Consider the following 13,495-nt stretch of genomic DNA (forward strand, 5'->3'; position numbering starts at 1 on the left):
CTATGTGGAAAAATACAGACATCAAGACCGCGAGCCACAGAGCGATTTAGAAGAATCAGACCAATGTGAACAAGTTTTGAGAATCCCTTACTTAACCTTGGGTTTCTCACTACAGCACTATTGACATTCTGGGCCAGATAATTCTTGGGTGCTTTCGTGAGTTTTGGGGGAGCAGCCTGTGCATTACAGAATCTTTTGCAGTATCCCTGGCCTCTACCCACTAGACACCAGTAAGACCTAAGTAGCTGTGACAGCCAAAAATGTCTCCAGACATTTTCACAGATCCCCTGGAAACCAAACTCTCCCCTAGTTGACAACACTGCCTTAACCTATTTATTTTCCTTACATTTTCCTTTTCATGAACACACAGGTGACAGCTTTTTAAAAACTCAGTCAATCTTAATGAGCTCTTTCAATAAGAAAAGTCTAAGAGATATTAACTACTGTGTTATTACTGCAACTATTTTTTTCTTAGTGGTACACCAAATACAAAGCTTCTTAAAAATTAATGGCATCTTCCATTCAATGACAATGTATGGCAAAACAAATACAGTATTGTAAAGCAAAATAAAGTAAAAATAAAATTTTTTTTTAAAAATACAGAAAAAAGTAAAAAAAAAAAAAAGAAAGAAAATTACGGTTAGCAAATGTTGTCGATGGGTGAAAGGTCAAAAGGTGAAGGCTGGAATAAACTTATAAAAAAAATGCTCAATTATAACCTCAACATAAACATAAGTACTTTTCTGAACAACAATAAAAGAGTTTTAAATTCTAAAAAAAAAAAAAAGAAAAAGAAATTTGGCCACACGCCATCCTTTCCCCTTTATCATGGAACCATCATCCAGGGGAATTACTTCTTGCCCACTGTGTAAAGCTTTAAGTAGTACCCAGTTCTTCCCTACCTACTGGTTTTCTAGTCTTCCTTTTGTTTCTTTTGAACTATCTAATATGTTTCTAAAAATTTCCTTGCTTCCCAAGTTGGCCAGAGTTAAGTTCCAGTCTTTCAACCAAAAAAAAAAAAAAAAAAACCACTAACTGAAATGAAGCTAGGCTGACAGAAGATATTTCAGAGTAGTTCCCTGCCACGAAATTCACCAACTTATTAAAAATATTAGTGCTTCTCCATACCACTCACCACATAGGTGGAGTGAACAGGATACAGATGAAACAAAAATTATTGAAACAGTGTCATGGGGACTCACTCTTCTGTTTCTGAAGGTGCTTTAAACTGTCCATAATAAAAAAGCTAAAGATGATTAACATCCTGCGAAGAAAAAGATCACAACGGACATAATTTCCAAAGTCCTTTCTGCGTATGTTGGATTGTGTCTATGTCCCAGTCTTCAGCGCTCAGGAACTCAGCTACAGTTATGTGTGCATTCGGGGTGAAAACAGAAGACCTGGTAAGCCAAGGATGTGCGAGTGACGATCCAAAGGCACAAGGAACCATTCTCAAGACTTCATTCAATTAAGGCAACAGTTACAATAATCCATAAATTCTGTGCTTCTCTAAAAGAGTTGCTTTTAAAAGATGACACTGAAAACCTTCTTAATGCTTTTTCTGAAGTTTCTTCTCTGGTTGATAAAAGAAAGAAAATAATAGCTATGGACTCTTGTAAGAACTATTATACAGATAAACACACTCTTTTTGCCAAGATTTGACAGCTGGAAGTTTTCATGAAGGTTTCAAACAAAACATTTTAAGAGAGAGAGGGGGAAAAAAAAAATGCTGTACCACCCTCTACTTTCCTTAAAAGTGACAGAAAATAAATTCTTCATCAATAGTCATTTGCCCCAGGTTACAGCTAAGCTGCCAACCCTAGCCCACAAGAGAGATGAAAGCGGCTCTCGCTGGCACCTTTTATCCACCTCGTCTGCCCTGTATCTTTCACAGAACAGGGAGAGCAGATGGGCTCTAAGTAACAGAGGGGGGTAACAGAGGGGGGAAAAAACTACCAGTTAGAATTGTTATAACACCACCCAGTACCATAGCAGAAGAAAAGAAGACAAAAAACTTCTATGTGAAAAACGTAAGCAAAGTAAATACGAAGGTCTAATCCCAAAACTCCTTACTAAAATAAAATTCAATTAAAAATAATACAATTTCAAATACATGGAATTCTAAACACACTGATTTTCTCTGCTTCTTAAAGAAAAATGGTCTGAAATGTTTTTGAATAAACTTCACTGTCTAATTATATACTCCATCAACCTAACCCCAATTAAATAATTTAAAAGTGCTGCATAGGAAACTATTGAAATATGCGTAAACCCTTCTAGCAGTACTAATTACATCTTGATTTTTAAAATCCTAAGCCATGAGTCTTCTCTATTTCCTGAGAAAATGGTGGTATAAACTAAAACTCATGTCCTGTTCCAGACATTTCAGGCAAATTGGACCAAGCATACCAAGCACTCCATCAAAAGAGAAGAAATATTAGAAAATACTTCATAAACTCTTCACTTTAGATATGAAACATTTAAGGGCCAATGAGGTTAAGTTATATGCTAAAGGTCCTATAGGACTTCCCTCGTAGCTCAGTCAGTAAAGAATCTTCCTCCAATGCAGGAGACCCTGGTTTGATTCCTGGGTTGGGAAGATTCCCTGGAGAAGGAAATGGCAACCCACTCCAGTACTGCAGTATTCTTGCCTGGAGAATCCCATGGACAGAGGAGCCTGGCAGGCTACAGTCCATGGGGTCACAAGAATTGGACACAACTTAGCAACTAAACCACCACCACCTATAGCCAACAAAGACTAGATTTACCAATTCAAAGATTCTTTACATTTAGCTCTCTTCAAGCAAACTAGTGAAGCAGTCCAAAACAAACACACACACAGAGATACACACACAAAATCTCACAAACCATGTACCGGTAGCAGTCATTGTGCATGCGGAAGACATTCACATGATCATATAATAATAATGCTTTGTGCCATATGTAAATTTCAGAAACAGCACAGAAGGGAAGCACTTGACTACTGTGGATCAAAATGTATTCACGTATTTTTATGAATAAGCAACTATACTTTAACACTTCAAAAAGTACAACTTTTACCCCCAAGGCTTCCCTGGTGGCTCAGTGGTAAAGAATCCACCGCCAGTTCAAGAGATGCAGATTTGATCCCTGGGTTGGGAAGATCCCCTGGAGAAGGAAATGGCAACCCACTCCGGTATTCCTGCCTGGAGAAATCCTATGGACAAAGGAGCCTGGCTACAGTCCATGGCGCTGCTCTACCCACAAAAAACTATCTACGTTGTTTCAAATACTGTGTTCAGTTTATAGCTTTTCAACATCTTTTTGAATCAGAATGTAAGATCTACTTGAGCATCTAATATTCCATTATGGTTTTGTGCCGTAATTCATTCATCTAGTCTCCCACGATGGGCACATGGATTGCTTCCAGTTTTTTATTACAAGAACTTCAATGAACTCTTTTAGCTGCTCCTGCTAGTAGAAGTAGTCCTAAAGACAACAATAACACAGAAGTATGGACACAGAAAAAAGCCTAGAGTAATGAAATGTGATTATCTCAACAGAACGAAATTAAGGACGATTTTGTTTTTTCAGCCTTACACATCTGTAAAGTCTTTGAATTTTTAAGTGAGCCTACTGAACTGATTACTAATTAACGCTATTTATTAACATGGGTACTATCTATGACATTCATTATTAGCTACAATATTGTTAACCTTAATACCCACAGTTCGGTTCAGTCACTTAGTCGTGTCTGACTCTTTGCGACCCCATGGACTGCAGCACACCAGGCTTCCCTGTCCATCACCAACTCCTGGAGCTTGCTCAAACTCAAGTCCATCAAGTGGGTGATACCATTCAACCATCTCATCCTCTGTAGTCCCCATCTCCTCCCACCTTCACTCCTTCCCAGCATCAGAGTCTTTTCAAATGAGTCCCTTCTTCGCATCAGGTGGCCAAAGTGTTGGAGTTTCAGCTTTGCCATCAGTCCTTTCAATGAATATTCAGGGCTGATTTCCTTTAGGATAGACTGGTTGGATCTCCTTGCAGTCCAAGGAACTCTCAAGAGTCTTCTCCAACACCACAGTTCAAAAGCATCAGTTCTTTGGTGCTCAGCTTTCTTTATGGTCCAACTCTCACATCCATACATGACTACTGGAAAAACCATAGCTTTGACTAGACGAACCTTTGTCCACAAAGTAATGTCTCTGCTTTTTAATATGCTATCTAGATTGGTCATAGCTTTTCTTCCAAGGAGCAAGTGTCTTTCAATTTCATGGCTGCAGTCACCATCTGCAATGATATTGGAGCCAAAAAAAATAAAGTCTCTCATTGTTTCCATTGTTTCCCCATCTATTTTCCATGAAGTGATGGGACCAGATGCCATGATCTCTGTTTTTGAATGTTGAGTTTTCAGCCAGTTTTTTCACTCTCCTCTTTCACTTCCATTAAGAGGCTCTTTAGTTCTTTGCTTTCTGTCCATAAGGGTGGTGTCATCTGCATATCTGAGGTTACTGATATTTCTCCCGGCAATCTTGATTCCAGCTTGTGCTTCTTCCAGCCCAGCGTTTCTCATGATGTACTCTGCATGTAAGTTAAATAAGCAGAGTGACAATATAGAGCTGTGATGTACTCCTTTCCCAATTTGGAAGCAGTCTGTTGTTCCATGTCCGGGCCTAAATGTTGCTTCTTCACCTGCATACAGATTTCTCAGGTGGCAGGGAAGGAGGTCTGGTACTCCCATCTCTTGAAGAATTTTCGACAGTTTGTTGTGATCCACACAGTCAAAGGCTGTGGAGTAATCAATAAAGCAGAAGTAGATGTTCTTCTGGAACTCTTGTGCTTTTTCAATGATCCATCAGATACTGGCAATACCCATAGCAGATAATGTAATTTTCTATCAAAAATACATTCATTAAAAGAATGTAGCCTGACAAATGCCAGAAGAATCCTTAAAAACTATTTCTCACATACTGAAAAACCAGGGCTCAGTTATTCATGCAACTGAGAACAACACAAAAGATAAAATGGTGACTTACAATTGAGTTTGGGAAAGGGATAACCTAGGGCTTTAAAAAGCACAATCCAAAACCAAAAAGAGCCACATCCATTTACGTTCAGCACATCCTGAAGTTGAGCCAGACACCAATGATGAGTCTCTTCATAATCACTCTGCTCCAAAAGTATTTCATAATTATGACAGGTCCACCAAAATCTGTCTCAAATACCATGAAACTCACCGTTTCTGATTTTCAGATTCTTTCTTGGCCTGCTCCAATGCCAGTTCCTCAGCCACTCTTCTTTTCAATTCTTCCTCAGAAACTAAAATCAACAAAGAGAGGAAAAAGATAAAATAAGTGACTTCTTTAAACAAAAGCATGACAATACTCAGGAAGACAAAATTGAGGTTAGATCTTAACAGGCAAAGTTCTGCCAGCTGGTCAGTATCTCCTTGGAACCACCTAAGCACTGTGGGAAAGACCAATTAGTGAACTTCAGGAGTAATTTAATCAAGAGTTCTCTGGTGACCTAGAAATCTCCATACCTGCCAAAAGTTATAATAAACCCAAGGAGCTGCTTACTGCCCAGTGGGAACTGAGACATTAAGTACAAATTCTTTAAAATGCTGTCCTACCACTGAAGTCTGACAACTGCGTAGAGGAGGAGGAGAGGCTGTAAGGAAGGGACTTCAGAGAAGAAAATGACATCAAAACATTCCCACTTTGATGACTGGACATTTTAAAAAATCACCTATTAGAGAAATAAAATCATTTGTGGTTACATTCATTTTTCCATGATTTTTGAAAAAAGGGAATTCACTGACTCATGAAAATGTTAAAACCATATTTTTTGGAAAACATGTCCTTCAAATTCAAGTCCCAACAATTGGAGAGAGAGACATAGAACAGTGCTGAGAACACAGCTGGAGCTTTCTAAGTACCTGGTGGCTTGACTTGAAACAGCTGGTCTCTCCAATTAGATGATTTTGTACAATATGTTTTGTAAGAGTCTTACAGCTATGACAGCAAATAAATCGACAAATTTTATGTACTCTTTAGGAGCCCTCCCCAAGAAATAAGCAAGGACTATTTCCTCTTTGCTACCCAAAACCTACTACCCAAAATTAAGACCAGAAACATTTAAACTCTAGGAATATACACAGGACCTTACCCAGAATCTCAACTGGTTGAGCCTATTAGATGGAAACTAGACAGTACTGTCTCTGCTCTTCGATGACATTTTATTTGATAATCTTGACATTATAACAACCTTGCCTTAGGAAATATGCAAAAATTTAGCTGACACTGGGTAACAGCAAGAAAAGAAAATATATGAAAGGTCTTAAGGATGTTTTCTCTTAATTGCAGACTATCAGAAAATAGCAACATCAAAAGACATCATCAAGAAGGTGAAAAGACAACCCACAGAATGGGAAAAAATACTGGCAAATCATATAGCTGTTGAGGTGCTTGTATCCAGAATATAAAAGAACACTTACAACAGAACTGAACAATAAAAGGGCAACATAATTAAAAATGGGCAAAGGATATAAACAGGCATTTCTCTAAGAAGATACACAAATGGCCAATAACGGCATGAAAAATCACTCAACAGTATTCATCATTAGGGAAATGCAAACCAAAGCCACAGTGATTTACCAATTCAAACATAATCAAAAAGACAACTAACAAGGGTTAGTGAGAATGTGGAGAAACTGAAACCTGCATATTAATACACTGCTGGTGGGAATGTAAAATAACGCAGTCAGTATAAAAATAGTTTGGCAGCTTCTCAAAATGCTAAACAGTTACCATATTACCCAGCAATTCCACTGTTAGATACCGTGTATAACCAAGGGAACAGAAAACATGTCTACACAAAAACTTGTAGCTGAATATTTACGGCAGCATTATTCCTAACATCCCAAAAGTGAAGACAATCTAAATGCTCATCAACTGATGGATGAATAAAGAAGTGTAGTATATCCATTCAGTGTGATATTATTCAATCATAAATAGTTATGAAGTACTAATATGTACTACAACGTGAATAAATCTTGAAAAAATGCAAGTGAAAGAAGTCAGACAGAAGTCAGGTCACATACTGTACATGTCCACTGATATGAAATGTCTAGAAAAGGCAAGCCTGCAGATGCAGGAAGTAGGTGAGTGGTTGTCTGGGGCAGGGGAGAGGGGGAATGGAGAGGGACAGCTAAGGGGTATAGGATTTCTTTGGGGCGTATTGAACATGTTCTAAACGAGACTGTAAGATGGTTGCACAATCTGCAAATACTAAAAATTACTGAACTGTACACTTTAATGAGTGAATAGTACAATATGTTAAATGTTTCTCAATAAAGCTGAAAAAAGAATATAATATAAATGAAAAGAATGATGGACAAGGAACTAGAGAAAGATGTACGGACTAGCTGAGGTTTGACCCCAGTTTGCCCATCAGCAACTTGGGGGACGCTGGGAAAGGTACTAGCCTCTCTGGGCAGTTTTCTCAAGAAGTTGCTCTCAAACGGATGTTCTCCACTAGAACTATACATACACATATATATGTGTGCGTGTGTGTATATACACGCTATTCTGCTGTTTGCCATTCTTCTACTTGGTAGTCTAAAGTGTGAGACAAGCCTCTGCTTTGAAAAAGTCAACCAACACAAAAACTTTTTAAGAAACTAAAAAAGGAATTGCTTGATTCAGGCAAATCTTAAGACTTTTTTTCGTTTTCTTTTCCAGCACTAAAAGTTTAAACAATACAAAACCCAGCAGAGAAATTACAGACAGTAATGGCTCGTCAAGGAGTCTGGATAGACTTTGTCTTTTTATCAGCCAGGCTTTAGGTCAATCAGCTAACCTAGCTGAGTTTTGATTTCCTCATCCAAAAACAAGGCCGGGTAGGCTACACAGGGGTCAGCTGGCTATGAAGCCCCAGGCTGTGCCCGCCACAGGGTGATGGTTTTCATGGTTTCCTCGCCTTCTTATCGCCAAGCAAAGCAACCTGACACAGTTTTTCAAGTTGTTCACAGCTGGCAGCTCTATTAGCAGCAAAAATTGAGACACACATTTAACCCAGTTAGTACTACCCGATGAAACTATTCTCTGAAGTGTGGTAATATCAGTTTGGGTCAGACCATGTGTAAAATCACACAAATCTGCCAGGATAATCAAATTATCACAGCAAAATTTTTCTCAGGCAAAATTCAATCAAATTCTTGATCACAATTCAACTGAATTTCACTCAACAGGAACTAGGCTTTGGTAAGACCTTGGTATACCAGGTCTAACAGCGAGCTCAATCTTCTAAGGGAGCTGATTCAACATGTCCTGACAGGGCACTGTGAGGACAGTGTACAGTCAAAGCTCTGGTGTTTACAGCAGTCATGGATGGATGTACAGAGCTGGACCATAAGAAGGCTGAGCACCAAAGAAGTGATGGTTTGACTTGTGGTGCTGGAGAAGACTCTTGAGAGTCCCCTGGACTGCAAGGAGATCAAACCAGTCAATCCTAAAGAAAATCAACCCTGAATATTCACTGGAAGGACTGATGCTGAAGCTCCAATACTCTGGCCATTAGACTAACTCATTAGAAAGACCCTGATACTGGGAAAGATTGAAGAGCAAAACGAGAAGGCAGTAGCAGAGCATGAGATGATGAAACAGCATCACCGATTCAATGGACATGAATTTGAACAAAGTCTGGGAGATAGTGGACGACAGAGGGGCCTAGCAGGCTGCAGTTCATGGGGTCACAAAGAGTCAGACATGACTTAGCAGGTAAACAACAACCATGACTGCCTCTCACATAGGGGCTTCCTACCAGGGGAAAAGCCAGATTCAGCATTGAGTTTTTCATGATGCTGTGATAAACCTCAAAGAGAATGGTGAGGACTCCATTTCCAAATGATGGCCAGGTGGGGGGCTGGGAAGCCAGCCATGCCAAGAGAGACTGCAGAGAAGAAGTGCAGACGGCTTGTCTTCCTTTTCTGTTCCCTCCTGCCTCTCATGTCTGCCAAGCCACCTGCTGCGGGATGAGAACGTGGTGCAATCACCCAGGTACGCCACAAGTGGAGAGAGAAAGGTGAGAGCAGGAAGCATCAGAGATGCAAAAGGCAGGGATGCTCCCGAAGCCACTGAAGAAGACACACCCAAGGGACCAGCTAGTTCCCTTTGCTTCTGGTCAAAGCACAGCTGTCTCTTTAATGCCATAGCTATTCCTGGAAAAGAAACACACGCGCACCCCTTTCGGGTCCCAAGTCCAAGGTCACAGCTGAAAAAGTAATTACTTTAGCTACAATGGAGAATTTAAAATAACAAAAGATAAAACATGACCAAGCATAAAGTTTAAAATCTAAAATAGCAATTCAAAGCCCAGGCAGGAAAATAAACTGGTGTGGTAATGGGTTTTGAGCAAATCTAAGTTTCATGTTATTTGTTTTTAAATCAATAGAATACAGAAAGCAACAATACATTTCTTCCAGGTAGACAGGTCCAAAGTGCATGAGGGAAAACAGATATACCATTTGGAGACCACTATTTAAAATGGCCTTTCTGAAAACGCTCTTTTCAGCTTCAGGATCTAAACATTTCCTCAAATAAAACTGTTATTAAACTAAAAGGTCAGTGTTTCAGGATGGACTACTTTAACAGAAGCACAGGAAAGGCCAACTTTGCCTATTAGCACAGTGAGTTTCCAAGCAGATCTTTGGGGACTGGCAAAGTTTGTGAAATGAGAAAAAGTAAAAATGAGAAATTTTCAAACCATATGCATCAGATTTGCCAGGCAAATCTGCAAAACTAGTTCAGGCTCAGTAAGTAGGGTTCCAAAGCTTTCACATACATTTCTCACTTTCCTTTTAAAATGTATTAAGACAAAAGGATGCTTTCTTCACATACTTGTAACTCATGGACTTGGTAAAATGTTCTCAGAAACCACTCTAAGTTTTTTCTCAATGGCAAATGTACCTTAATAAACACAAAGACTGGCATTTTGTCAATTAGTTGTACATGATATGACACTGACCACAAAATATGTGAGAAAAAGTCAAGCATTACAACAGCTTGGTGACAGCAAGTCTGCCCTAAACCCTTTGTCTGAAACTACTACTGAATGTAAGAAGTATCTGAATTAAAAACAACTCAAATTTATGCTTGCTTTAGGTAAACAGAATTCTTAAAAAAAAAAAAATGTTTTGGTTAGTCCAAAGATTCTTCTTTAATGACCACCTAGCAAACTCTTGTCCCTCTTAGCCACATTCTAAATTACTAAACTAAATTCTTAAGAAACTCTAAGAATTTCTAACTTGGGGATCAAATAACAAACTCCTAAGCTTATACTGCTTGATTCTTAGTATTTTCAGGAACTGTGAATGCCATGGTCTTAATGCTGAGCGAAGGAGGAGCATCAATTTCTTACACTTCACCTGTCTTCTGTGTTGCATGACAATGTCCTAATTCTCTGTTTTCAGAAACTGGTTAAATGTGGGGTAGAGAGGGAAGGGGTAGAGGAGATGGAACACTATAAATGCATTTAAGACAGTTCCCTGAATGATGAACAGAAATGACTCCAAAAGACAAAATGCCAGGATGAATGGCTCACCAAGCCAGGACACAATGGCTTATGTCATGAAAACACTGGATTGAAAATACAACCATGATCTGACTTACACAGATTGCCTGGATCTCAAGGGACATACCAATTTCCTTTCACAACTTTTTCCACTATGACTTTCCCTTTCCTTCATTTTCTCAACATAATCCTTACATTGTAATTCCCTCCCCAATTACAGTATTTCTGAAACAATCTCCATAAGTTACTTAATAAAAATTATGGCTTGCCTCTTAGAGAAATGTCAGGTCCTTTGGGATTTTTCCTTTATTCCATTTCTGGTCTTACCGTTTGCTGATATGTATCATATCCAATTTTATAAAGCCTATTATTTTCATACGCTAGTTTAAAAACACCAAAGAGAACTATGGCGATCTACTCTCAGAAGGAAATAAATGTATGTAATTGCATAACCCAAGCAGCAGATTTTAGATAAACACTGACTCTGCCAGGATTGAGATAGCTGAGCCAAAGCTAACACCATAAAATACAGCCAAATTAAATTTTCAGCTCCACAGAAATATCCATTAATCTTATTATTTCAATAAATTCATTAATACAAAAAGAGCACTGATTGTTTAAAAAACAATAATGGAAGCATCCATGCAATCAATGAAATACAACACAGTGTATCAGGAGTAAATGACTCACAGCATGGGTTGCAGGATAAATCTTGTCATGCTCCTTATCTTATAAAAGGTACAGGGTTTGATTAGAAGAGTCAAAAGATGGCTATAATAAATCTCCAAGGTTAGAAAGAAACATGTAACGGTGTGCCATTATCCATTTGGGGCACCATCTAGTTAGCAGACAAACCTGATTTAAACACACACACACACGGAGTGTTAAGTATGATGACATTCAGGTGACAGTAACATTCACCATCACCTTAAGTGTAATGTGACATAGGACTGACTTCAAAAAAATGCTGTTTGTCTAGATACCTGGCAGGGTAACTGAGGCCACTTATACATCAAAGCGAATGACGATGTTGGAAGGAAATCCTTAACTGCACTTTCATAACCATAAATATCGAATCAGAAGGTACAGTGTCACAAAGAGTTTGGCAACCTAAACATCAACTGCATCAAGTTAATGGCTTATTTCACAGTATTATTACTCCATGAGGATTTATATGCTTTCGTAAATTTCTAATTTGAATGGCATAATATGCAAATAATGTTCCTTTTATTGTTTGCCTCACAACCAGCACTCCTGGAAACCAGCTCCATGTTCCATTCTACATGAAAACAATCATCAATATGGGCTGCGGACGCTGTATAGCAGCAGACAAGCTCATCATTCATATTCTACAGTCTCCACATTTTTAAGACGACAATTCATAAACCAGTATTGAGAATCAGATATACCTAGTATTTCATGTCTTAATATCCTGAATAATAGTTGCAAAATCTCACACAGCCTCTAGGAAAATAAGATCTATAATTTAAATTAAAAAATAATAATTACCTCTGGATATTGCTTTTTGATGCATAGCTTAATTTTTTTGTTTGTTTCACAAACGGATGTATTTTGTTCACTGAGGATAAAACTATAAATTGAGCAGCGTTAAATCTCCAACCCCAAATGAAGTTCCAAAACCACCCAAACCTTTTTCTGTTTCTTTCCAATAGTCCTGAGTGTGGCCACATTCAAAGGCTTCTCCATAAAGACCCATGACACACAAAGAGGACCAAGCTGGATGTAAAGGCAGTTCCCATCTAGCCTGGCTTTGCCATAATGCGTTTTTGTGACTTTCTTCAAAGACACGTCATTGCTTCAGGACAACGCTGTCTCCACTGTAAAATGAGAACCCAAGCTAGAAACTCTCCAACAGCCTTCACCTTAACACGGCTATGTTAAATGAGAGCCTGACAGGACTGAATTCATGCTTGAGCCTCCATTTCCCCAAAAAAGCCCAAAACCAGAAGGCGAAAGAAAAAAGGTTCTATCACTGACAACATATACTGCCAACTGTTCCTCTGAACTGACATTCCATTCATTTGGGACAACTGTCTAGCAAGTACTCACCGTGAAAACTAGCAAAAACATCCTCTACGCTTTACAGACAAACCAAAAACACAGAGGAGGGAAGGAAGGACAGGGTGGGAGACAGCAATATTGGTGCAGACTCTGCTAGGCACACAGCAGCTGTTCAATAAACATCTTAACTGCTTGATCTGTGGAGTCAACATCAGTCATTAGGGGAAGTAAGCCACCAACTTTTCAGGTAACTTAGGGATGATTCAGAAAAAACTAAGAACACACTCTGCAAAATCACGTTACCTAAGGGAAAAGTGTGCACTGCCAAAAGAAATTCAAAACAAGTGGCTTCTCCCCAGCTCTGCATGCCACGACTACCATCACCAGGCTTCTGCTCCTGTGGACACTCCTGAGCCACCACTACCAGCAGTGGACTATTCACAAAGCAGAGAGGGATGGATATTCATTACAAGCTTATTGTACTAGCTATAAGGTTTAATGCTTAAGTATATGAAGTTATTTTTGCTTAATTGTTTTCTCCCAAACCCAAGCAGCCTCGAGGAATATACAAACTAGAGAAATCAATCAATTCACCAGGTAGTAAATCCACACTGATTTAATCCTATCCTAGGCTTTGTAGGAGATGAAGACATATGGTTCCTACCATTAAGGAGATAAGAGTCTGAATGAGTGTTTTGGGGGTTTAGTAATAATGAAACTTACAAAGGTGGGGTGTAGTCATGGAGTGTTTCACGAAGGAAGAGGGACCGAAGCAAGGACTTAAGTCTAGACAAATGGAAAGGAAACAAAGCTTGTTTATAAGGAAAAAAAAAAGAAGGGTAATTTATGCTCATTTGTGAGGAGTCTTGGAAACTAGGCAGGAGCTTGGATAGAAATGTTAAGAAAGAGAGTATCATAA

General features: G+C 38.9%; 1 protein-coding gene across 1 annotated transcript in view; it reads right to left on the minus strand.

The window, feature by feature from the left end:
- CHCHD3 (coiled-coil-helix-coiled-coil-helix domain containing 3) overlaps positions 1-13,495 on the minus strand; it is a 282,425-nt gene that overhangs the window by 215,865 nt on the left and 53,065 nt on the right. The window contains exon 3 of the mRNA XM_069586985.1: positions 5,220-5,301. Coding sequence (XP_069443086.1) covers positions 5,220-5,301 — 82 coding nt within the window. The remainder of the gene's footprint in view (positions 1-5,219; positions 5,302-13,495) is intronic.

Source organism: Ovis canadensis, chromosome 4, assembly GCF_042477335.2.
Source record: "Ovis canadensis isolate MfBH-ARS-UI-01 breed Bighorn chromosome 4, ARS-UI_OviCan_v2, whole genome shotgun sequence".
Lineage (NCBI taxonomy): Eukaryota > Metazoa > Chordata > Mammalia > Artiodactyla > Bovidae > Ovis > Ovis canadensis.